Below are 24,783 nucleotides of genomic sequence, written 5' to 3' on the forward strand. Positions count from 1 at the left end.
AAGTTGGGTTATGAATTTCATCAAAAGGAAAAAGGAAGCATATGTAAGGTTTAGGAAGCTAAACTCAAACAGGGGCCATGAGGAATACAAAGAAAGCAGAAAGGAATTCAGGCAGGGAATTAGGACAGCAAGAAGGGGCCATGAAATGATCTTGGCAAGTAGGATTAAAGAGAATCTCAAGGCATCCTTTACATACACTAAAAACAAGAGGATAACTCGAGAGAAGGTAGGACCACTCAAGGATAAAGGAAGGATCTTGTGCTTGGAGGCAGAGAATGCGGGAGAGATCCTAAATAAGTAATTTGTGTCAGTATTCACCCAGGAGAAGGATATTGAGGATAGTGAGATTTGCATGGAGCATGCTAATATGCCACAGCACTTTGAGATCAAGAGAGAAGTGATTTTGGGTCTCTTGAAGAGGTTTAAGGTGGATAGGTCCCCAGGCCCCAATGGATCTACCCAGATTATTGAGAGAGGATAGACAGGAGATTACTGGGGCCTTGTATCCTCATTAGCCATGGGAGAGGTCCTGGAGGACTGGCGAGTAACTAATTTTGTTCCTCTATTCAAGTAGGGAAATAGGGATAACCCAGGAAAACATACATCGGTGAGTCTCACATTGGTGGTTGGGAAGCCATTGGAGACAATTCTTATTTGGAATTCATTTGGAAAAGCATGGCCTAATTAGGAACAGTCAGCATGCCTGCATGCATGGAAAGTCACGTCTTATTAACTTGATGGAATTTTTCAAGAAAGTGACAAAGGTGCTTGATGAGGGTAGAGCAGTGGATGTTGCTGACATGGATTTTAGTAAGGCTTTTGACAAGGTCCCTCATGGAAGGCTCATCCAGAAGACTAAGACATATGGGATCCATGGTGCCTTGGCCGCACGGATTCAGAATTGGCTTGCCCATAGAAGGCAGAAGGTAGTGGTAGACGGGTGTTTTTCAGGCAGGAGATCCATGAATCATGGTGTTCTGCAGGGATCAGTACTGGGGCCTCTGCTGTTTGTGATATATATATATATATAAATATAAATGATTTGGATGAAATTGTATTTAGTGGTTTAGTAAGTTTACAGATGATACAAAGATCAGTGGAGTTGTTGATATCGTAGAACGTTATCAAATGATTCAGTGGGATATGGATCAGATGCAGATATGGTGGACAAATCGCAGATGCGGTTTAATCCTGAACTTTGGGAGATCAAATGTTAAGGAAAAGTATACAGTTAATGGCAGGACCTTGAATAGCATTGATTAGATTGAGGTCTTGGGGTTCAAGTCCATAGCTCTCTGAAAGTGGCCTAGCAAATAGTGGTAAAGAAGGTTTATGGCAAGCAAGCCTTTATTGGTTAGGGAATTGAGTACAAGAGTCAGGAAGTCATGTTGTAGCTTTGTAAGACTATGGTTAGGCCACACTTAGAGTACTGCATTCAATTCTGGTTGCAACATTACAGGAAGGATATGGGAACTTTGGAGAGGGTGCAGGAAAGATTTACCAGGATGTTGCCTGGATTAGAGGGTATGAACTACACGGAGAGGCTAGAAAAACCTGGGGTGTTTTCTCTGGAGCAGCAGAGGCTGAGGGGGAGACTTGATAGAAGACTATAAAACCATGAGATACATAGATAGGGTTCTCAGTCAGAATCTTTTTCCGAGAGCTGAAATATCTAAAGTAAATTTAAGGTGAGAAGGGAAGTTTAAAGGAAACATGAGGGCCAAGTTCTACATGAAGAGTGGTAGGAATGTGGGATGTGCTCCCAAGGGTGGTGGTGGACGCATTTATGAATGGAGTGTCTAAGAGATTTTTAGATAAGTGCATGAATATGCAAGGGATGGAGAGATAAGGCCCAAAGGCAGGCAGAAGGGATTTAATTTGATGCCACGTTCAGCGTAACATCCTTAGTCGAAGGTTCCATTCCTGTGTTGTACAGTTGTTTGTTCTATATTCTAACATATGAACTTCTCAAGTCAGCTGAAAATGATGATACCTGATTCTGAACGTAACATACCAGTGGCCTGTGACCAGCAGTTTTCCAGGGATGGTGTTGGGTGCACTTTTTTCGACAGTTCTGTAAATTATTTGGATGAGAATGAAGGAGGCATTGCTAGTACATTTGTGGATGACACCAGAATAGGTGGTATAGTGGACAGTGAAGAAGGTTATGAAAAGAACTTGACCACTTGGGTCAAAGAGCTGAGGAGTTGGCAGATGGAGTTTAACTTGGATAAATGCGAGCTAATGCATTTTGGTAAAACAAACAAAGGCAGGACTTTTACAGTTAATGGTGGGGCCCTGAGTAGTGTTGTAGAACTGAGAGACCTAGGAATTCAGGTCTGTAATTCTTTGAAATTTGTGTCACAGGAAGAAAGGCCTTCATTGCTCAGAACTTTGAGTACAGGAGTTGGGACGTCGTGTTGAGGTTGTACAGGACATAATGAGACCTCTTCTGGAATACTGCGCACAGTTCTGCTTGCCATGTTATAGGAAGGATATTATTGAACTGGAAAGGGTTCATAAAGAATTGACCAGGATGTTGCTGAGAATGGAGAGTTTGAGTTATAAAACTAGGCCAGATAGGCTGGGACTTTTTTCACTGGAACATAGGAGGTTGAGGGGTGATCTTTTTGGAGGGTTATAAAATCATGAGAGCACAGATAAGGTGAACAGCAAAGGCCTTTTCCCTGAGGTGGGAGCGTTCAAAACTAGGGGCCACATTTTTAAAGTAAGAGGAGAAAGATTTAAAAAGGTCTTGAGAGGCAACTTTATCACAAAGAGAGTCATTAGTCTGTGGAATGCACTGCCAGAGGGTGTGGTGGCTGTAGGGACAGTTACGTTTGAAAGATATTTGGATAAGTACATGAATTAGAAAGGTTTGGAGGAATATGGGCCAAATGCAGTCAGGTGGGACTAATTTAGTTTTGGGAACATTGTCAGCATGGATAAGTTGGACTGAAAGGTCTGTTTCCGTGCTCTATGAGTCTATGCTAAAATTCATACTGGCCCCTACAAATGATAATTTACTGCAGAGCTATTATGTAACTTTCTATGTTGAAGCAATAAAGCTTGATGCAGTTAATTGTAACCCATAGCAAATTTTATAGTTGTGCTACTTCAAAGTATCTCATTAAAGAGAATAGTGATACCCAGATGAATAAAATCTCTAATAAGTACAAGGGGCTACCACAAAGCCTGCATTTTCTCAGTGCTAGCATATGTAGTCCGATTGGGGTGAGCACAATTAGTGTCCAAGTTCGAAGTGGAAGGCTGGATTCCAAGTCCTCAAATGGTGTTTGCAGTGAATCTTCATTTGCTGCGCATCAGCGGGTACCACTATTCACTGAATGCCACCTTGTGGTATAATTTAGACTCTGCGACATGAATCATTTAATAGTATGCATAGCGTGTTAAAAATTAAATCGTTGAGGAAATATGATTCAGTTTGGTGATCGAAACAAATAACCGCCTGGGTTCCATTAATCTGTTAAATTCCACCCAACTCTTAAATTTGGCCAGGAAACCTACACCAAGGTGCCCACTAACATTGATAGATAGTAAGAACTGTCGATGCTGGAGTCAGAGATAACACAGTAGACCAGGCAGCATCAGAGGAGCAGGAAAGTTGATGTTTCAGGTCGGAACTCTTCTTCAGAAATAGGGGAGTGAGAAGGGAGCTCCAAAATAAATAGGAGGGGTGGGCTGTGGAAAGTAGGTGGGATAGTGATATGTGAATGCAGGTAGGCAGTGATGGGGATCAGTCAGTGAAGTGGAAAGAGCAGATAGGTGAGAGAGAAGACAGATAGGTCAAGGAGGCGGGGATGAGAGGGAGGGTTGGTCATGGGAGGAGGCCGGAGGGGGGGGAAATTTTGAAACTGGTAAAGTCCGCATTGAGACCATTGGGTTGTAGGCTCCCAAGGCAGAATATGAAGTGCTGCTCCTCCTTGCTAAAACTGTGAACTATTTTATTAGAAATGTCATTATTCCTCAACCATCTTTTCTGCTAAACCCCTTGCCCAATCCACTTCAGTAACCTCTGCCCTCATTCCTTTGTTCCTTCTTTGATCTTTAATAAATGGTTCTGTGACATCTTTTATGTGACATCTGAACAGAACAGGGGGACATTGATTCAATGTTTCATCTGAAAGTTGATATCTTCAAAAATAAAGCAATCCATCAGAACTGCACTGAAATACTGGGTTAGTAGATATATATGGCAGACATGCAGACATATGGATGTCATATTGGGGGTCATAAAATTCCTTTTTAAAGGTAAAGTCACCATTCTCTTATAACAGTATAGGACTGCAGCCTCATCAGAGTGAAAGAATTGGTGTGGTTGGACTGCCTCGGTCACCTATACCTCAAGTAAAGGGAGAGGTTGAGAAGGTAACCCATGATTTTGGTGTCACTTTGCGTCATAAACCAGCTATCCGGCCCGCTGAGCTCAGCTAGATGAGAAAAATCTTTTATCAATGCTTACATCCTTTCAAACATTGTAATTCTCAGAAAATAAGGGTAGAAAGATCTCTGATGGCTTAGAACCTGCTAATATCTAAATTAGATTTAGCAACGCTGCTATTTCTAAAATGGTTTTACTTTCTCCATGCTGCGAACAAAAATAATCATCCAATCCAAAGTTGCTAGTGCGCTTCACCACTGGGAGGCTGAAAATGTTGAAATCCTGTTTACGTAGATGCCTGGATACTGGACTTGGTTGATCATGAATGCTGCATTGAGTGGCAAGGTACCCGAAAGGGGCTGAAGAAGCCCTGCCAAGATTTAGACACTTTGAGACGTTATTGCTGTAAAGCTAAGAACTAAGACAAGTTTAAGAACAGCAGAATGATTGTCACTGTTCTAAACAAAATTGCTGTAAACATACAAAAGCAAGGTATACTCTCCAATACGAACTCTCGTTTATCTTCAGAACACTCAAAGGTCAATGCTTTCTTTGGAAAGGATTAAAAAAATTACTCTAATTCCTGAGTACTTCTTAAATTGCCCGGACTCCTCACTGAAACCCACATCCCAATGACACCTCCCTAGACACTTACAACCGACAGCCATCACACCCAACCAGAAAATCCCCTGATCCAATCTAATTGGACACGCACTGTATCCTCCGGAACTGACATTCCTAGAACCCATGTCTCCACCAGCCTGAGCACCATCCCACTGAACTGTGACAGCCTGATGCAACAATACCTCTCCTCCACCCACTAACATTGCCACTTCCAACCTCCCAAACCCTGCTCAACATCCTCCTTCCTCCTACCACCAGCACCACCGGATAGCCTCTAAACCCAAAGCAACACTCCACTCCACCAGCTGAGTTCATTCCCTTCCCCTCAAGACTCCCCACCCCCACACACATCCCCCACTGGAAGTGAACCCAGACCCTCACTGGTCTAATACCCCTGACCTGACAACACCTTGACACTTTTATCTATTGGGCGTGTCACTGCCACACTTACTTATCTGTCACCGAACTTGACACCCTGATCTCTCTTACCCCCACTTCCATGCTAGCATCCCCAAACTCCAACCTGTTTACCGTCCTGCCCTACTTATTCCTTCACTTCTTGGGTATCATACCTTTTAGGCACTCTCCCCACCTGGCATGCTATTGATCTTACCCACAGAGCACCCTAAAGCTGCACTTAACGGACATATTTATACTTTCACAGGAGCTACCAAAGTGTCTAGCTATGCTCCTGGACATTTCCATCGCAGGACTCCGCTCATTATCTGGTGCAAAATGAGACATGGCTTCTATGATCAACTTCACTGATGGTTTCGTGGATTTCTGGACAGGCTGGAACTGGATATCCCCATCCAAGAATCAACTTGGAAAACATCTAAAGGTAAATAGATAATTTTTAATCCAATCATAGTCAAAAATAGGTTTACTCAACCTTGAGGGAATATCTGGGACATTGTGTTAAATGCTATAAGAATTTTTTAAAAGTGAACACACAGAGGAGCCAACAAACCTTAACAAAGAAGGAGTTATATTGGCCCAGATCTTCTGATCAGCATCAGATTTGCTATTTGCAATTCTGGTTGAAGAATTATTTACTTTACTCTGATTTTTCTGGCAAAAACATACGGTGAAGGATCTTGCAAACCAGAGCAGGAAACCCAGCGATATCAGCGAATGGAATCTGTACAGAAGCCAGTCTTGTCTTTCATGGCACTAGCTGTCATAGTCTGCAAAGTAAAAGCTTCTCAGTGTATTTGGGTATGTGTGTGAATGCGTATCTGCACAAGTAGACTCAGCAAAAAGGTACAGAACTTGGATGGGTGAGGTAAGTTGGTACAGCTGAGCAGAATGGCAGCTAGGTAAGATGGCATCTGGGTTGGTTGCAAGATAAGGTCAAGTTGGGTTGTTGAAATTAGGATACAGTGACAGGTGATGGTTCATTGGCAGATTACTGGGAGTCAGGAAGGTTAGTTTTAAAGTAACCAAGTCATTGGAATGAAATTTTCTGTACCGGGAAAATATTTGGGTAAGTCATTGTCAAAACTGTCTGAAGTCTCCTCTGAAGGAATGTGGGAGCAGAGGGACTGCCCATCAGAAGTTCAAAGTTCCTGGGAAATTTCCATGCAGTCAGTGTATCAGGACTTTTCTGGTGTCCCAACGTGCATCGTGGGACATAGATTTGGGCTCCAAGAGTGGAAGATGTAGGTGTGTTAGCAGCCAACTAGTGAAGGTTGCAAGTGGGGCCAGGAGATTGCAATAAGGTGCAAAAACAAGGATATATGCTGTGAAGGGGATAACAAAACGCCGTTGCTCTTATTCTGTTTTCCAGAGCAGTTCTACTCCTCATTTCACTGCAGTGTGCTATTAATTTCTAGTATCTTCTTTTGAATTCTTTGAATACAGTGTTGGGTGTTGTTCCTATACTGCTACTTGCGGACTTAACTTCATTTTAGTACTGAGTATTTAGCAACATTTGAACAGAGATAGTAGGAACTGCCGACGCTGGAGAATCTGAGATAATACAGTGTGAAGCTGGTTGAACACAGCAGGCCAAGCAGCATCAGAGGAGCAGAAAAGTTGATGTTTTGGGTTGAGAAATGGGGGAGGGGAAGGGAGTTATGAAATAAAATTGGAGAGAGGGGGAGGTGGATAGAAGATGGATAAAGGAGAAGATAGGGTGAGAGGAGACAGACAGGTTAAAGAGGTGGGGTTGGAGCCAGTAAAGGTGATTGTAGGTGGGGAGCTAGGGAGGGGGTAGGTCGGTCCAGGAGGACAGACAGGTCAAGTAGGCGGGATGAGGTTAGTGGGTAGGAGAGAGGGGTCGGTCTTGAGGTGAGTGGAATGGTTAGGGAGCTGGGGACTAGCTGGGCTGGTTTTGGGATGCGGTCGGGGAAGGGGAGATTTTGAAGCTTGTGAAGTCCACATTGATACCCTTGGACAGCAGGGTTCCCAAGCGAAATATGAGATGCTGTTCCAGCATCTTTCGGATGGTGTCATTGTGACAATGCAGGAGACCCAGGATGGATATATCGTCCGAGGAGTGGGGGTGGGGGGCAGTGGAGATGGTTTGCCACTGGGAGGTGCAGTTTGTTGCGAACCGAGCGTAGGTGTTCCGCAAAGTGGTCCCCAAGCCTCCACTTGGTTTCCTCGATGTAGAGGAGGCCACAACGGGAACAGTGGATACAGTATATCACATTAGCAGATGCGCAGGTGAACATCTGTTGGACGTGGAAGGTCTTCTTAGGGCCTGGGATGGGGATGAGGGGGAAGGTGTAGGGGCAGGTGTAGCACTTGCTTCGGTTGCAGGGAAAAGTGCTGGGGGTGGTGGGGCTGGAGGGGAGTGTGGAGCGGACAAAGGAGTCACGGAGAGAGTGGTCCTTCTGGAAAGCACATAAGGGTGGGGAGGGAAAAATGTCTTCGGCAGTGGGTTCGGATTACAGACGGCAGAAATGTCGGAGGATGATGCGTTGGATTTGTAGGTTGGTGGAGTGGTACGTGAGAACGAGGGGGGTTCTGTTTTGGTTATTATTGCGGAGAGGGGGGTGTGAGGGATGAGTTGAGGGAAATGCAGGAGACACAGTCAAGGGTATTTTTGATCACTGTGGAGGGGAAGTAGCGGTCCTTGAAAAAAGAGGATATCTGGGATGTTCGGGAGTGGACTGCCTCATCTTGGGAGCAGATGCGGCAGAGGTGAAGGAATTGGGAATAGGGGATGACCATTTTACACGAAAGTGGGTGAGAGGAGGAGCATTCAAGTAGTTATGGGAGTCGGTAGGCTTAAAATGGAAATCAGTTTCCAGGTGGATGCCAGAGATGGAGACAGAGGGGTCCAGGAAGGAGAGAGAGGTATCAGAGATGGTCCAGATGAACCTAAGGTTGGGTGGAAGGTGTTAGTGAAGTGGACGAACTGTTCGAGCTCCTGGTGGGAACAGTCATCAATGTAATGGAGGAAGAGATGTGGGATAGGGCCAGTGTAGCTTTGGAAGAGGCATTGTTCCACATAACCTACAAAGAGGCAGGCATAGCTTGGGCCTGTGCAGGTACCCATGGCCACCCCCTTTGTCTGTAGGAAGTGGGAGGAATTGAAAGAGAAGTTGTTGAGGGTGAGGACGAGTTTGGCTAAGTGGATGAGGGTGTCAGCAGACGGGGACTGGCCAGGCCTACAGGACAGGAAGAAGCGGAGGTCCTTAGGCCATCTGCATGGGGAATGCAGGTGTATAGGAACTGGGCATTCATAGTAAATAGGGTGTTGGGGACCAGGGAATTGGAAGTTCTGGAGGAGGTGGAGAGCGTGGGTGGTGTCACGGACGTAAGTAGGGAGTTCCTGGACCATGGGGGAGAAAATGCGGTTGAAATAGGTGGAGATAAGTTCGATGGGGCAGGAGCAGGCAGAGACAATGGGTCAACCAGGGCAGCCATGTTTGTGGATTTTGGGAAGGCGATAGAAGCGGGCGGTGCGGGATTGGGGAATGATGAGGTTAGAGGCTGTGGGTGGGAGGTCACCCGAGGTGACGGGCTGTGGATGGTTTGGGAGATGATGGTTTGGTGCTCGGGGGTGGGGCCATGATTAAGGGGGTGATAAGAGGAGGGGTCAGAGAGCTGGCGTCTGGCCTTAGCGATGTAGAGGTCAATGCACCATACGATCACTGCGCTTCCCTTGTCTGCGAGTTTTATGGTAAGGTTGGGATTGGAGCAGAGGGAGCGGAGGGTTGCATGCTCTGTAGGGGAGAGGTTGGAGTGGGTGAGTGGGATGGAGAGTTTGAGACGAACACCACCCCAAGGCCTCCTAATCTCCCTTGATCTCTTCATCTCTAATTGTCATTGAGACATCAATCGCCTCAAACTCTCCACGCTTCTCACCCATTCCAACCTCTCCCTCACAGAGCGTGCAGCCCTCCGCTCCAATCCCGACCTTACCATAAAACCTGCAGACAAGGGAGGTGCAGTTGTAGTATGGCGCACTGATCTCTACATCGCTGAGGCCAGACGCCAGCTCTCTGACCACTCCTCCTATCGCCCCCTTGATCATGACCCCATCCCCGAGCACCAAACCATCATCTCCCAAACCATCCACAACCTCATCATCTTGGGTGACCTCCCACTCACAGCCTCTAACCTCATCATTCCCAATCCCCGCACCGCCCACTTCTATCTCCTTCCCAAAATCCACAAACTTGACTGCCCTGGTCGACCCATTGTCTCCGCCTGCTCCTGCCCCACTGAACGTATCTCCACATATTTCAACTCTATTTTCTCTGCCTTGGTCCAGGAACTCCCTACCTACATCCGTGACACCACCCACGCTCTCCACCTCCTCCAGAACTCCATTTCCCCAGTCTCCAACTCCCTATTTCCTATGGATGTCCAGTCTCTATACACCTGCATTCCCCATGCAGAAGGCCTAAAGGCCCTCCGCTTCTTCCTGACCTGCAGGCCCGGTCAGTCCCCGTCTACCGACACCCTCATCTGCTTAGCCAAACTCGTCCTCACCCTCAACAGCTTCATTTCAATTCCTCCCACTTCCTACAGACAAAGGGGGTGGCCATGGGTACCTGCATGGGCCCAAGCTATGCCTGCCTCTTTGTAGGTTATGTGGAACAATCCATCTTCCAAAGCTACACTGGCCCTATCCTCCATCTCTTCATCCGATACATTGATGACTGTTTCGGTGCCGCTTCGTGGTCTCCCGAGGAGCTCGAACAGTTCATCCACTTCACCAGTAACATCCACCCCAATCTTAAGTTCATCTGGACCATCTCTGATACCTCTCTCTCCTTCCTGGACCTCTCTATCTCCATCTCTGGCATCCACCTGGAAACCGATATCCATTTTAAGCCTCCCAACTCCCACAACTACCTAGAATACTACCCCTCTCACCACGTTCCTGTGAAATGGCCATCCCCTATTCCCAATTCCTTTGCCTCCACCGCATCTGCTCCCGAGATGAGGCATTCCACTCCCGAACATCCCAGATGTCCCCTTTTTTCAAGGACTGCAACTTCCCCTCCACAGTGATCGAAAATGCCCTCGACCGTGTCTCCTGCATTTCCCACAACTCATCCCTCACACCCCCTACCCGCAATAATAACCAAAACAGAATTCCCCCTCATCCTCACGTGCCACCCTCCAACCTCCAAATCCAACGCATCATCCTCCGACATTTCCGCCGTCTGCAATCTGACCCCACTACCAAAGACATTCTTCCCTCTCCACCCTTATGTGCTTTCCAGAAGGACGACTCTCTCCGTGACTCCTTTGTCCGCTCCACACTCCCCTCCAGCCCCACCACCCCTGGCACTTTTCCCTGCAACCGAAGCAAGTGCTACATCTGCCCCTACACCTCTCCCATGACCCCCATCCCAGGCTCTAAGAAGACCTTCCACATCAAACAGATGTTCACCTGCACATCTGCTAATGTGATATACTGTATCCACTGTTCCCCTTATGGCCTCCTCTACATCGAAGAAACCAAGTGGAGGCTTGGGGACTGCTTTGCGGAACACCTACTCTCAGTTCGCAACAGCAACTACACCTCCCAGTCGCGAACCACTTCAAATCCGCCCCCAGCCCGACTCCTCAGGTGACATGTCCATCCTGGGCCTCCTGCATTGCCACAATGACGCCACCCGAAAGATGCAGGAACAGCATCTCATATTTCGCTTGGGAATCCTGCAGCCCAAGGGTATCAATGTGGACTTCACAAGCTTCAAAATCTCCCCTCCCCCGACCGCATCCCAAAACCAGCCCAGCTAGTCTCCGGCTCCCTAACCATTCCTCCCACCTCAAGCCCCACCCCCATCTCCTACCCACTAACCTCATCTCTCTTCCTGGACATGTCCATCCTCCCTGAACCAATCTATCCCCTCCCTAACTCCCCACCTACATTCACCTTCACTGAGTCTAACCCCGCCTGTTGACCTGTCTGTCTCCTCTCCACCTATCTTCTTCTTTATCCATCTTCTATCCACCTCCCCCCTATATCTATTCATTTCAGAGCCCCCTTCCCCTCACCCATTTCTGAAGAAGGGTCTTGACCCGAAATGCCAACTTTCCTGTTCCGCTGATGTTGCTTGGCCTGCAGTGTTCATCCAGCTTCACGCCGTGTTATCTCAGCAACATTTGAGCCTATGTTTTGCAGACTTTTAAAATAAAAACTAATTGCCAAAAATACATCTGCAGCAGAATAGTTTGGTTTGGGGTGGAGAGGAGTCATATTGCTATTTGGTATCTGATATAACACTTCAACTGAATGATCCACCCTTGGTTATTTGGCAGACCTAACAAGAAATGTTTGGTCAGTATTTATACTTAAAAGAACTAACTTACTGTTGATTAGTTATGTTATGCATATGATTTTGAACATTTTTTCGAAATCCCTCACCTGTCTACCTCATTCTGAATTTTCCAAAAGCTAATCTTTCTAAACATACCACTTGTCTCTCCTAATGCTTGCAGAGCGTGATTCTTTTTACCCCCAAGAACTGTCTTGGAGTGTCATTCTCAAGGCAGCACAGTAGGAATGTGAGTGGCATTAACTGAATTTTTCCTTCAGCAAACTGGTGCAACAATTGTGGATTGAATGCTCTCTAGCCATGCTCCAAAATTTGATGAATTCCCTCTTTAACGTATTTTGTCTCCCCACTTCTATTTCCTCATTTAAGCCCACCTTAAAAGCCATTTTCGAAATGAAACTTTCCATCACCCTTTCAAATATTTCCCTCTTTGGCTTCAAATTTGAGTTTTTTTGATGCAACATGGGACAACTTCGAGCTGTTAGCAACAGTACTGGCAGTTTTCTCATAATGCTTATAATTGTGAGCACTTTGGGAGAAGATACTTTCTTCTGAAATGACATCTTGAATGAAGTAGTGATTCTGACATCTTGAAGGATTTGAGCAGTGATAGAGCCATTATTAATAATTCTGAGCAAGTGTCACTGGACCCAAAACGTTAACTCTGATTTCTCACCACAGATGCTGCCAAATCTGCTGAACTTTTCCAACAATTTCTGTTTTTATTTCTGATTCCAGCATCTGCAGTTATTTCGGTTTTCATTATTAATAGTTGCTTGGTAACACAGAATTTGAGTATTGCTGAAAGAAGCCATGTTTTGTTTAAAAGAGTTTGTTTTGCATTCATCAGAACTATTCACAAGAGTACCAGTGTGATGGGGAACAGCAATTTCAGACTGCATCAGCAGAGGTACTCATTGGTTCGCAGTTAACTAGGCACGATGACTCTGATTAGTCAAAGCATTGCCTGAAAAATAAAGCTGAGAATAGTTGTTTAGGTGAAACAGACCAAGTGTGTACACACGTTCTTTCCGTCTGTAAAGAACAGGGCCCTGTGTACATGTATAAAATTATTCTTAGACACCTTAATGCACTCCATCCTGCGCTCATTATTCACCTCCGAAATTAAGGAGTCATATGAGCTTCTTTTTCTTGCTAGTTGAGACATCTGCCAGGGTGTGTTGTGTGTTGCAAACCAACCTTCACCGGGCAATATACACATTGGGATTTCTGTAGTTTCACAAGTTATAAGATTGACCTAACTGACAACACCAAAAAGAGCATGGAAGCCATTTGTCCACCATGCAAACTTTATGCTGAAGTAGTGCATATCAAAGCCATCCTGTGAAATAATACCAACTCTGATCATATAATTTCTCATCATATATTGTGCAAACTTATGAACAGGCCAATGGCTAATATTTTCAGTCCTGAAAAATGCTCAGACTATCTCAGATTACCTTACCAAAAGATTAGAGGAACAGGTGAAACCAGATGTTTCATTCTGCCACTAAACAGTAGTGTTCCCCATTAACAGGATGTTGTTGTCAAACTAGAAAGATGTTTTGTCTAACAAGTGAATGCATTGAATGGTAAGGTCATGGGGAATGTTGCCAAACAAAGACAGCTTGGGGTGCAGGATAATAGTTCAATGAAAGTGGAGTCGCAGGTAGACTGATGTGGATAGGGTGAATAGACAAGTTCTTTTCCTCAGGGTAGGGTCATCCAGAACTAGGTGGCATAGGTTTAAGGTGAGAGGGGAAAGATTTAAAAGGGATCCAAGGGGCAACATTTTCACACAGAGGTGGTGCATGTATGGAATGAACTGCCAGAGGAAGTGGTAGAGGCTAGTTCAATTACAACATTTAAAAAACATCTGTCATGGTATATGAATAGGATGGATTTAGAGGGATACGGATCAAATGTTGGCAAATGGGACGTGATTAATTTAGGACATCTGGTCGGTGTGGATGAGTTGGACCGAAAGGTCTGTTTCCGTGCTGTATATCTCTGTGACTCGACGTGGTTGGATAAATTTCAGTGCTGGTTCTGTGGCTCCTGGTCAAAAAGCAAACTAAAATTTCTTACCAAGTAAAAACTAAAAGAACTGTAAGATGAACTGTAGATGCTGTAAATAAGGAACAAAAACAGAAGTTCCTAGAAAAGGAGCAGGTCTGGCAGCGCCTGTGATGAAGAAAAAAAATCAGAGTTAATGTTTTGGGTCCAGTAACCCTTCCTAAGAGTTCTCTGATTATTTTCCTCACAGATGCTGCCAGACTTGCTGAGCTTTTCCAGCAACTTCTGTTTTTGTAAAAGTTCTTACCCTTGTGTTCAAATTCCTTAATCCTCCCTATTATTGTAAATCCCTCCAGCCTTATCATCTTCCATGAGCTCCGCGTTCCTCCCAATTCTGGCCTCCAACCCATATGATTTCTCCTGCTAAGTGTTGTTGCAGCACTCAACACAACTGTCCCTTCAGTTGCCAGGCTCCAGTTTGGCGAATTTCCCCTCAAAAGCTGACTCTGTACTTGGACCGAAACGTCAGCTTTTGTGCGCCTGAGATGCTGCTTGGCCTGCTGTGTTCATCCAGCCTCACATTTTATTATCTGTACTTGGATATCCTGCTTCAAGACGCTTGAAAATCCACAAAGCTGTGTTGAATTTTGTTTCAAGATGCTGTGAACCACCTTCTATCACTTCACTCTGTTCCTATATCAATGCAAATACTTTTCTTTGTGGTGATGTCAATGAATCACGAGTATTTTTTAAATATAGAGGCAATTCACGCCAAGAAGGACGTGTTGTCAACCTATTCATGAAGATCTCTTCCAGTGAGCGCTTCGACTGTCAACAACCTTTCACTGCAGGATGGCCATTGTGCCTGCAGGTGGGGGTGCGGAGCGCAGTCGTCGCAAGGAGCGGCCAGCGGGGTGCGTCCCTCTTGCTCAAAGCACGCTCGTTGGCGGTGCTTGCCAGCTCGGGCCTTTGTTATTGGATAGCTGACGTTCCTGCTCTGCCAGGCTGTGGCCCCGGGCGCTGACGGGATAGCATAGCTGGAGCTGGAGGACAGCGGGAAGTCATCCCAGCTGCTGCTGTTGCCCAACGACAAGATGGCTGTCGGGAGTAAGCTGAAGTCAGCGGCGACCAGTACAGCGGCATCCTACACGTATACAGGAGGATAGCCAGGGCTCAGTACTCCTGCTTTCGTATCGCTGGGATACCGTTAGACCGATATATGGACAGAAATGGGGTCTCAGACTCTGCAAATCCTGAGACAGGGAGTCTGGGCTTCCATCACTGGCGGGTGGTATTATGATCCTCATCAAAATACATTCGTGAATGCTTTCCATCTCTACATCTGGCTCTTCCTCCTTTGTTTCCCATTTACACTGTATATGGTGAGTATTTGGCTGTGCGTGTTTACTAGCAATCATTTGGGGATGTTTTGTGATTCATCATTGAATTTCCGAAATGTACGTGTGTGTTAATGTAGGTTAAACTGTTATTTATATGATAAACATATGATAACTGTAGCTCCGTGTAAGGGTTCCCCCCCTTTAAGAAAGCAGGCTGTGCTGGAATAATGTGAGATGTTGGTCAAAAAGAAATCCCAATCTGACATCTGTGGAAATATTGGAGTAACGAAAATAGACAAGCTGCATAAGTGACAATTAACTGGAATATGAAACACGATTGTTTTTGTAATTAATACGATGGAATGAAGATTTAATCATTCACTCTGATTATTAATATCAAAGATTTCTGGGCTGTGCATCGTTGTAGAGAGCTGATGTAAAATTTTATTTTTTGTTTGTTTAACTGGTGTATTGGTTTTTATTTTAATTTATTTTAAATGGGATTGGATTCAACAAAGTTAAGATGTAAGTTTTAACAATAATATGTTGGATTTTAAGTTTGTTTAAGCATATTGGTATTTCATTAAGGAACACATCTTTACTGCCTCTGTGCTTTAGCAGCTGGTGTTGTTTTTTGTTTTATTGCTTGTAATGTCACCTGATTCATTTTAGTAGGTTGTGCTTCTGGAAAAATAGCATGTAACATGTAAGAATAAACAAACGGAAAAGGCGAGGCATTGTGTATGATCCGGACGAGTCATTTTTTTTCTAGGGTTGGAGAGTTAATGATCATTCTTTTGCCAATGCAGAAATTAGCTCTGGTTTATGATAGCCTTTTTATTGTAGACAGATTCTCTGTACACAGGTCTTGTGGAAATACTTTTATACGTATAATCCTGTTTTCATGTTGCAATAAACTCATAACAATGGCCTTTAAACCAACCTTCATTTCAGTAGTTCCCTCCTCAGAGTTAGGTGTTCTGAGGTGCTACTCAGACAAAAATTGACACTGAAGCAACAATACATGGGCAATATATCTTTATGTGGGTTTTAGTTTTTTAAAAGAAAAACAAGTTAGTTTTGCTCAATGGTGGTACCCGTCATGTACATCTGCTTGTCACATTCTTTTGATTCAGCCTTGAGCACATTTTGTATAACAAAACATTCCAAAGTGTGTTGTGGGGCAAAGGTAAACACAGAGATGTGAAATACTTTGCAACCATTCAGAAATGTTTTGAGTTTTGCAAGGAATTGGGGTTAAAAATCATAGTGGTATTATTTAATTTTCTTTGAACAAATCTGTTTTATACAATTATTGGAGAAGGTTGTTTGATTGGACAGAATGGTGAGAGACTGAGAGTCATGTGATCAAATCTTCAACACTTTTCATGACCAGAGATGGTAACCATATGGAGAAGATCTTGCAAGTTACCAACAAAATATTTTGAAGAGCTCTGAGGAGGAAAGAGTGACAGTTAACAATGCATGGTGATTTACAGAGAACATTGTAGATTGTGTGCCCAAGATTGCAACTTCAGTATTACAAGTTTCACCATGAAAGGAAAGCGGAGGTGCATAATTGTGGGACTTGAAAGTACAGGCTAGTAGATAAGAATGGAAGTGATTGCAATATTAAAGAAGAGTGAGTGTGTTGATAGTGCATTGAGATTTTCCCATTTTTGAGTTGCAGCTTGCGGATCTAGAGCTCAGAAAATCAGCAAAGCGAGTGGTTCTGTCAGATCAGTGAAACAGAAAGCAGTGAGGATGAAGTACAGGTGGAGGGATTGATGCTGCAAAAAAAGGGTAGACTTTTCAATATCATTTACCAAAAATAATGTGTGCCATCAGTGGAAAGGGAAACATAGATTCTACTTCATTAAAGAACAAAATTCTGAAATGTAATGGAGTGGTGGACATAATCCGTGTGGACTTCAGTAAGGCATTTGACAAGGTTCCTTATGGTAGACTGGTTAGCAAGGTTAGATCACGTGGAATTCAGGGAGAACTAGCCATTTGGAGACAGAACTGACTCTAAGGAGAAGACAGTGGGGGGTGGTAGAAGGTTGCTTTTCAGACTGAAGGCCTGTGACCAAGGATCAGTGCTGTGCCTACTGCTTTTTGTCATTTATATAAATGATTTGGATGTGATCGTAGGAGGTATGGTTAGTAAGTTTGCAGATGACACCAAAATTGGAGATGTAGTGGATGGTGAAGAAGGATACCTCCAGAGTACCACAGGATCTTGATCAGTGGGGCCAATGAGCCAAAGAGTGGCAGATGGAATTTAATTTAGATAATTATGAGGAAATACATTTTGGAAAGGCGAATCAGGGCAGGACTCCTACACTTAATGGTAAGGTCCTGGGGATTGTTGCTAAACAAAGAGATCTTGGAGTGCAGATTCATAGTTCCTTGAACGTGGAGTTGCAGGTAGATGGGATGGTGAAGAAAGCATTTGGTTTGCTTGCGTATATTAGTCCATGCATTAACTATAGAAGTTGGGGGGTAATTTGCAGCAGTACAGGACATTGGTTATTCCACTTTTGGAATACTGTGTGCAATTCCAGTCCCCCTGCTATAGGAAGGATGTTGTGAAACATGAAAGGGTTCACAAAAGATTTACAAGGACGTTGCCAGGGTTGGATGGTTTGTTATAGTGAGAGGCTGAATAGGCGGGGGCTATCTGCTCTGGAGTGTCAGAGGCTGAGGGGTGACTTTACAGAAGTGTATAAAATCATGAGGGGCTTAGGTAGCGTAAATGGACAAGGTCTTTTCCTCTGGCTGGTGGAGTCCAGAATTAGAGGGCATAGGTTTAAGGTGAGAGGGGAAAGATTTAAAAGGGACCTAAGGGACAACTTTTTCACGCAGAGGGTGGTGCATATGTAGAGTAAGCTGCCAGAAGAAGTGGTACAATTGCAACATAAAAATAATCATACGGATGGGTATATGAATAGAAGGGTTTAGAGAATATGGGCCAAATTTTAGCAAATGGAACTAGATTAATTTAGGATATCTGTTACAGATGAGTTGGACCGAAGAGTTGTTTGTGCTGTACATCATAATGGCATTGTAGCAACTTTGTCTTGCACCTCAGTATATGCTTCAGGTGAAATGGCAATGATGAGTTGCTTTGCTGACAATGCATAGATAATGTGTAATTAGTAGCAGTTTGACCTTATGGGCAATAGTGGATGCTGAAGTTGTGACGTTTTGTAGTTGTATTAGTGAAGCGTTGAATCCTTTTCACTCTCCTCTCATTCCTGCAACGCGTCCACACGTGCTTCTTTCACTCTCACACTCTCACCTTAATGCCCCTCCCCCAAGCATTCTTTCTTGCTCTTGCACGTGCACATATTTTTAATCTCTCTGTCATATTGTAAATGCTGTCTAGCCTACATTGGTTCAACATTTACGATAAATGTTTGGAGGATGATGAGTGACAGGAGGGGAAGAATCTAGTACTGCATTGATTCTCTTCTAAAGGAGTAACCTTCAATACCTTGTTGCAACTACAGGTTGTCTGAATGGGAAATGATCCACTTACATTACCAGAATCCATCCCAAATTAATGTGTAAATCAACAGAATGGAAAAAGATGAAGCAGATGAATTAGAAGGCTTATGCTGCACCATAAATTCCAGTCAATCTGATGTGGTTGTATTTTCAAAGTGTTAGAACAAGAAAAAGTGTAATCATGTCAACACTAGTTGAACACTAACAAAGCACAGGTCGACCTAAAGAAGGAGCATGCATTGCACTTTAAGAAGAGTAAGATAATTGACTTGATGAAGGCATCAAACATGTCACAACTCTTGCCTATATTTAAGAGAGCTGTCTACATAACTATATATAGGTAAATGTATATTGTGTATCTGACAACGCACTGATAAATTTGCTCTGGTTATGTCATAGCTATATAGGAAGAGAAAAAACCTGTGAACATTGATTTTCACGAGTGTCAGTGCCGCATCTCACTCACTGAAAGATGTCAGGATTCCAGCATTCTATAAAACATTTCCTTTGTTATTATATGGTGTCCATACCTAATGTTGAGAGAAATGCCATATGTAGTAATTCATGGAAGCTTCTATAATTCTTATGAATCTCAAAGTTTTTAAATAATTGGTAATTATTTTCAGTTAGCATTTAGCAAGTTTGGCAATTATGAGGCAGAATTGTAACATCGATTCTGTTTGAAATATTTATATTAAATGGTATTTTTCTCCTTTCGTTTAAAAAATGTAATGGGAATGTTTTAAGAGAATATTTTGTTATATAATATTATCCCATTGTGTATTTGAGAATTCCACTTCTCAGAAGTTCCATACTGAATGCTAAAATGATACTGAGCTGTGTACATTGATGTTTGGCCTCTGGTCTTTTTTGTCTTTAAAGGTCTTTAAGGACATTACAGTTAACCTTAAGTTTGAAGGGTGTGATTGGGGGAATGTGGTGTGGAATGATGCTAGAGTGATGTCAAGGTTAGTGAAAGTTCAATTGTCTGGTTTCCCTAACCTGTTTTGCTATTGAGCAACAATCACTCCTGCTGGGAAGTAAGAAAATGTTTGGTTGAAGCTCGATTGGGGTTGGCTGTGTTTCTGAAGCCCATAATTCTGGCTCGTTCGTGAATAATAGGCATTAAAATGAGAGTGCTACAGGTGCTTTGTTACATCAATAGTTGCCATCTTTCGCAGTGAGGAAACAGGGTGGGTTGAAGCATTCGGAGCCATCAATTACTAAAAATACTTAGTGGATCTTGATTTGTGTCAGCTTGGACTAAATTTTTGCTTCTATTCTTGTCAGTCGTCATAAGGTTAGAAGTTGAATAAATGCATGTCTGATACTAAATAAGGAAATATTGTTGACCCTGCAATGCCCTGCTTGAGGGAACATTTCTGTCCAGCATTTGGTTTAAGCAAAAAAGCTTTTCCTGTCACAACAGTACAATGTTTTCCAGCTTCCTCTGAATTTTTCCCCTTATTCCTTCCAACTCTGTTTCTTTGTGATTGTTTGTGACTTATACTGAAGTACTTTTTCCTGCATGGCAGCTGTTTTCTGATATCTTGCTTTGCTGACCGATGAGTACTGTCAGGCAGTTTGGGAGAAGGACATATCACAGCTAGGCTCAATCTTTCCTTTTTATTGAGTATCCACACAGCTGCACCCAGCTGGACTCGCAGGACAATGGAGTCAAGTGCTTTCATAGCCGACTAATATAATATGATATGATATATATTTTAATTTGGATAATTGATTTGATGAGATACATTTTGATTAGTATATTTTTAAAATGCCCATGTTGTACCTCTTTGGGTATTGAAAGATTTTCCAGTTTGTTGCTGGAATGCTTAATAGGAGATTTGACAAGCTGTCCACTTGCCAGCTGGAACTTTCCTTCGCTTTTACGCAGGTCAGGAGGTTGATTTCAAGTGCCAGTGACATGAGAAACTGATAGGGAAAATAACACATTTGGATTAGAGTTGTGGGATTTTTAGCAGGATATTGCGCCACAGAAAATCATTTGCTTTACTGTTGTGATTTGTTCTGATCTCTTCCAGATGTGCTATTGGATTGGCGTCTTCTGTTGTCACTGATTGTCTCTACATGAAGGCTGAAATTATGGCCACGGCCTTTTAGTGCTCCTTCACATTGAGAGCTTTTAAAAAGAAAAGTAATAATGCTAATTTGAAGTTTCACTAACCTCGACAAAGTCTTTTCTGTGCCTTTTATTTTTAAGCCTATAATTTGAAGTTTTTTGCAGCGGTTACTGTAATTTTGATGTTATGCAGCCTAGAACAATAAAAAGAGCAACTAATTCCAAATATTGATCATAGCTGCAGTTGTGTAGCCTGCACAAGAAAGCTCTTGCAAAACTCTGGTTAAAAACTCTCTAAATAATTCTGAAGCAAGCAATGCTGTAATGAGAAATATTGCTGTGGAGTGGATGAGCAAACTAAAGCTAAGAGCTTTCTTGCTATTGTTGGGATCAGAATGCAAAATCTCTCAATTTAGGGCATGATGATATTTTCAGACTTTTGTTCAGGTCCAAATAATCAGCAGAAGTTAAATTTTATTCCAAAGTTCAAAGCCGGCCATTGAGCACCATTGTTCAGGGCCAATATCCAGCTAAACTCACTAATTTACTTGCAGAAATTTGTTTTTTCTAATGTGTCTGATCCAAGGCACGTAGCAAAGCAGAGCAGCTTTAACCAAATTTGAGTCAGCCTGTAGTGTACATAACCTTTTTGAAGCCTTGACTGTTTTCCAGGTTCCCCAGAGAATACTTCTCACACCCATTGCCACTTGATGTGCATTTGTGCACAGTAGAACTGATTATTTTGACAAACTCTAAATTAATTGAAGGGCTTGTGGTTGTTTCACAGAAGAAGAAAATTTGAGTGTACTGCCGAAGTTGTATGAACAAACTTCTTCATCTTCTCTATTTGACCTCTCAGAGACTGGAGTTCTTGTTCTGTATTCTCCAACCCGTCCCCTGACAATTTCCAGTTGTTTTGTTTTTCCTTTGTGCAGAGTATCTTGATTAGAAATGAATGATCCATAGTCAGCCAATCCAAATCTCCAGTCTCATTCCATAAGTCTGCAGCGAATTCTGTTGCCTTGCAGTTTGCATGGAGCTGAGAGATTTGAAGCATGAGTTTGGATTTGCTACATTGGTTCCCTGCAGTATACAGATGATTGTATGCTGAATTCGGGTTTTTCTGTCTTCAGAATTTGGACAAATGCTCTTCTTCTTTTCTCGATCTACTTTCTGCCATCTCATCCTCCCTGGGTTTAGGGGAGGGTCATGGCTAAATTGAAGCTAATATGCTCACTGCATAAGCAAGGCTTGCTGGAATACAATTATTAACTCAAATGGTGACCACTTTTGTTTATCTAGCATAGGTTTGTCCCATTCAAACTGTTATTGAGTAGCAGATTATTGTGTTGTCATTCATCATTGGAATTGAACTGAAGTTGAAGGGGTTGAACACCGAATAAAATAGATTGCAGCTTAAATGCCACCTCTGTGCTTACTGACTGAGCAACGTTGGCTCCCTAACCTTTGACATCTTCAATTTAAACTTTTCATCTGATTCAAATTCCTTCATAGCCTTGACTGACACTATATCCTCTGTACAGCCTTCTCCATATTTGGCAAAATCTGGCCTCTTTGTATCACCTGCTGTCTTCCACACTATAGCTGGCTGTACTTTCATTGTTGTTGATTAGCCAGAAATAACTGGATGACATGCAAGACACAGAAAATTGATCCTTCTAATATGCCTATAATTTATTTTAAAAGTTAATCTGTTCATTGTGTTTTGCAGAAAATTATCCTTTCCTCTAACCAGTTATATTGTATGTTTTTTGTGGGAAGGTGGGATTAGAGTCAGGCAACTGGTGGAGCAAGATTAATTTGACATAATTCATATGTATAACTGTAAATCAATCTCTATAGAGTATGACAATGTACAGATATACATCAGGATATGCCAGGCTTTCCAGTTCTGTTTCAGTTTTATAAGTTGATATTTTCATGGGATGAATGTGTCACTGGCAAGGCCTGCGTTTGTTGCTCATCTTTAATTGCCCTTGAATTGTGTGCCTTGCTAGGCCATTTCACTGAACACTTAGGAAACAATCAGTTGTCAGTCAGACCAAGTGTGGATGCCAGATTTAATTCCTTACAGCTTGTTAGTGAACCAGATGAGTTTTTACAGTGATGGATGGCAAATTCATGGCCGCCATCACTGATACCAGCTTTATGTTCCGTATTTATTAAGTGAATTTAAATTCTACCAGCCCTGTGGTGGGATTTGAACATGTGACCCCAGAGTATTGTCTTGAGCCTCTGGATTAACAGTCCAGTGACAGTGTTACTAAATCACCTTCTCCCTCTAACAGTATCTGACAGGAAAGATTGCAAATGTTAGAGAGCTGATCTATTCCATCCGGTTTTGAAGAAGAGTCTTTGGATTTGAAGCAAAAAGTCTTTTTCCCTATCCACAGATGTTGGCTGACTTGCTGAATTTCTCTGGCATTTTCTGTTTTTTAGCTGTAATCTATTCTTAATCAATTTCAGCTGAGTTAGTGCAATAGAATTGTTGTTTATTTGTTGTTGAAAAGAAAACGAAACATTTTTTTTCCTTTTTAGAGATTGTAGGAACTGCCGATGCTGGAACCTGAGATAACGGGTGTGGAGCTGGAGGAACACAGCAGGCCAGGCAGCATCAGAGGAGCAGGAAGGCTGACATTTCGGGTCTGGACCCTTCTTCAGAAATGGGCGAGGGGAAGGGGCTCTGAAATAGAGAGGGGGGCTTTGATGGAAGGTGGATGGTAGAGCAGATAGGTGGGAGAGAAGATGGACAGGTCAAGGAGACAGGAATGAAGCTAGTAAAAGTGAGTGTAGGTAGGTAGGAAGTGAGGATGGGGTTTGATCAGTCAGGAGGGAGGGCGGATAGGTGGGAGGGAAGATGAACAGGTCAAGGAGGTGGGGATGAGAGGTGGGTCTGATCTTGGAATAAGGTTGGGGATGGGGAGATTTTGAAGCTAGTAAAGCCCATATTGAGACCATTGGGTTGTACGGTTGTAAAGCAGAATATGAGGTGCTATTCCTCCAGTTTACGGGTGGCAACGTTGTGACACTGGAGGAGGCCCAGGATGGACATGTTGTCTGTGGAGTTGAAATGGTTTGCGACTGGGAGGTGTTGTCGATCTGAGCGTAGGTGCTCCACAAAGCGGTCTCTGAGCCTCTGCTTGGTCTCCCCGATGTAGAGGACGCCATATCAAGAACGGCAGATACAGAATACCACGGTAGTGGATGTGCAGGTGAACATTTGTTTAATGTGGAAGGCTTTTTTTGGGGCCTGGGATGGGGATGAGGGGTGAGGTGTAGGGGCAGGTGTAGCATCACCTGTGGTTACATGGAAAGGTGCTGGGGTGGTGGGGCTAGTCGGGAGTGTGGAGTGGACAAGGGAGTTGCGAAGGGAGCGGTCCCTCCGGAAGGCAGATAAGGGTGGGGAGGGAACTATATCCTTCGTAATGGGGTTACATTGCAGGTGGCAGAAGTCTCGGAGAACAATGCGTTGAATCTGGAGATTAATGGGGTGATAAGTGAGGACAAGGAGAATTCTGTCTTTGTTTTTATTGCAGGGAGGGGCTGTGAGAGCTGAGGTGCGGGAAATGCAAGAGGTGCGGTCAGGGGTGTTTTCGACCAGTGGGGAATGGGGAAATTGCGGTCCTTGAAAAACAAGGACTTTTTCCTTCATGTTCTGCTATACTGTGATGTTGAAATATCTCAAAGCACTTCACACTTCGAGCTGGGGACTTCATATTGTGGACAAATATGATAGCCATGAAGTATCTATACTCTTGTAAATTTGGAGTGGCTTTTATATTATTTCAGTTTTAAAGTCATCGAGTCCTCCGGCACAGAGACAAGCCCTTTGGCCAAAAATGGTCCTTGCTGACCAAGATGTCCTTTTATGCCAGCCCAAATGTTTCTAAATCTTTCCTGTCCATGCATTTGTCCAAATGCCTTTTAAATGTTAATGTACCTGCCTCAACCACTTTTGCTGGCAGCCCATTCTATATGCATACCATTCTCTGTGTACAAAAAGTTGTCCCTCAGCTTCCATGTATTCTTTTC

The 24,783-nt window shown here is 43.4% G+C and overlaps 1 protein-coding gene across 4 annotated transcripts in view; it reads left to right on the forward strand.

Annotated features, from left to right (window-relative positions):
* The first annotated feature begins 14,823 nt into the window (after positions 1 to 14,823).
* pcnx1 (pecanex 1) overlaps positions 14,824 to 24,783 on the forward strand; it is a 248,492-nt gene continuing 238,532 nt past the window's right edge. For all 4 annotated transcript variants that reach the window (XM_048537155.2, XM_048537157.2, XM_048537158.2 and 1 more), the window contains exon 1: positions 14,824 to 15,176. In XM_048537155.2, coding sequence (XP_048393112.1) covers positions 15,024 to 15,176 — 153 coding nt within the window. In that variant the 5' untranslated portion in view covers positions 14,824 to 15,023. The remainder of the gene's footprint in view (positions 15,177 to 24,783) is intronic.

This window comes from Stegostoma tigrinum, chromosome 10 (genome assembly GCF_030684315.1).
Source record: "Stegostoma tigrinum isolate sSteTig4 chromosome 10, sSteTig4.hap1, whole genome shotgun sequence".
Taxonomy (NCBI): domain Eukaryota; kingdom Metazoa; phylum Chordata; class Chondrichthyes; order Orectolobiformes; family Stegostomatidae; genus Stegostoma; species Stegostoma tigrinum.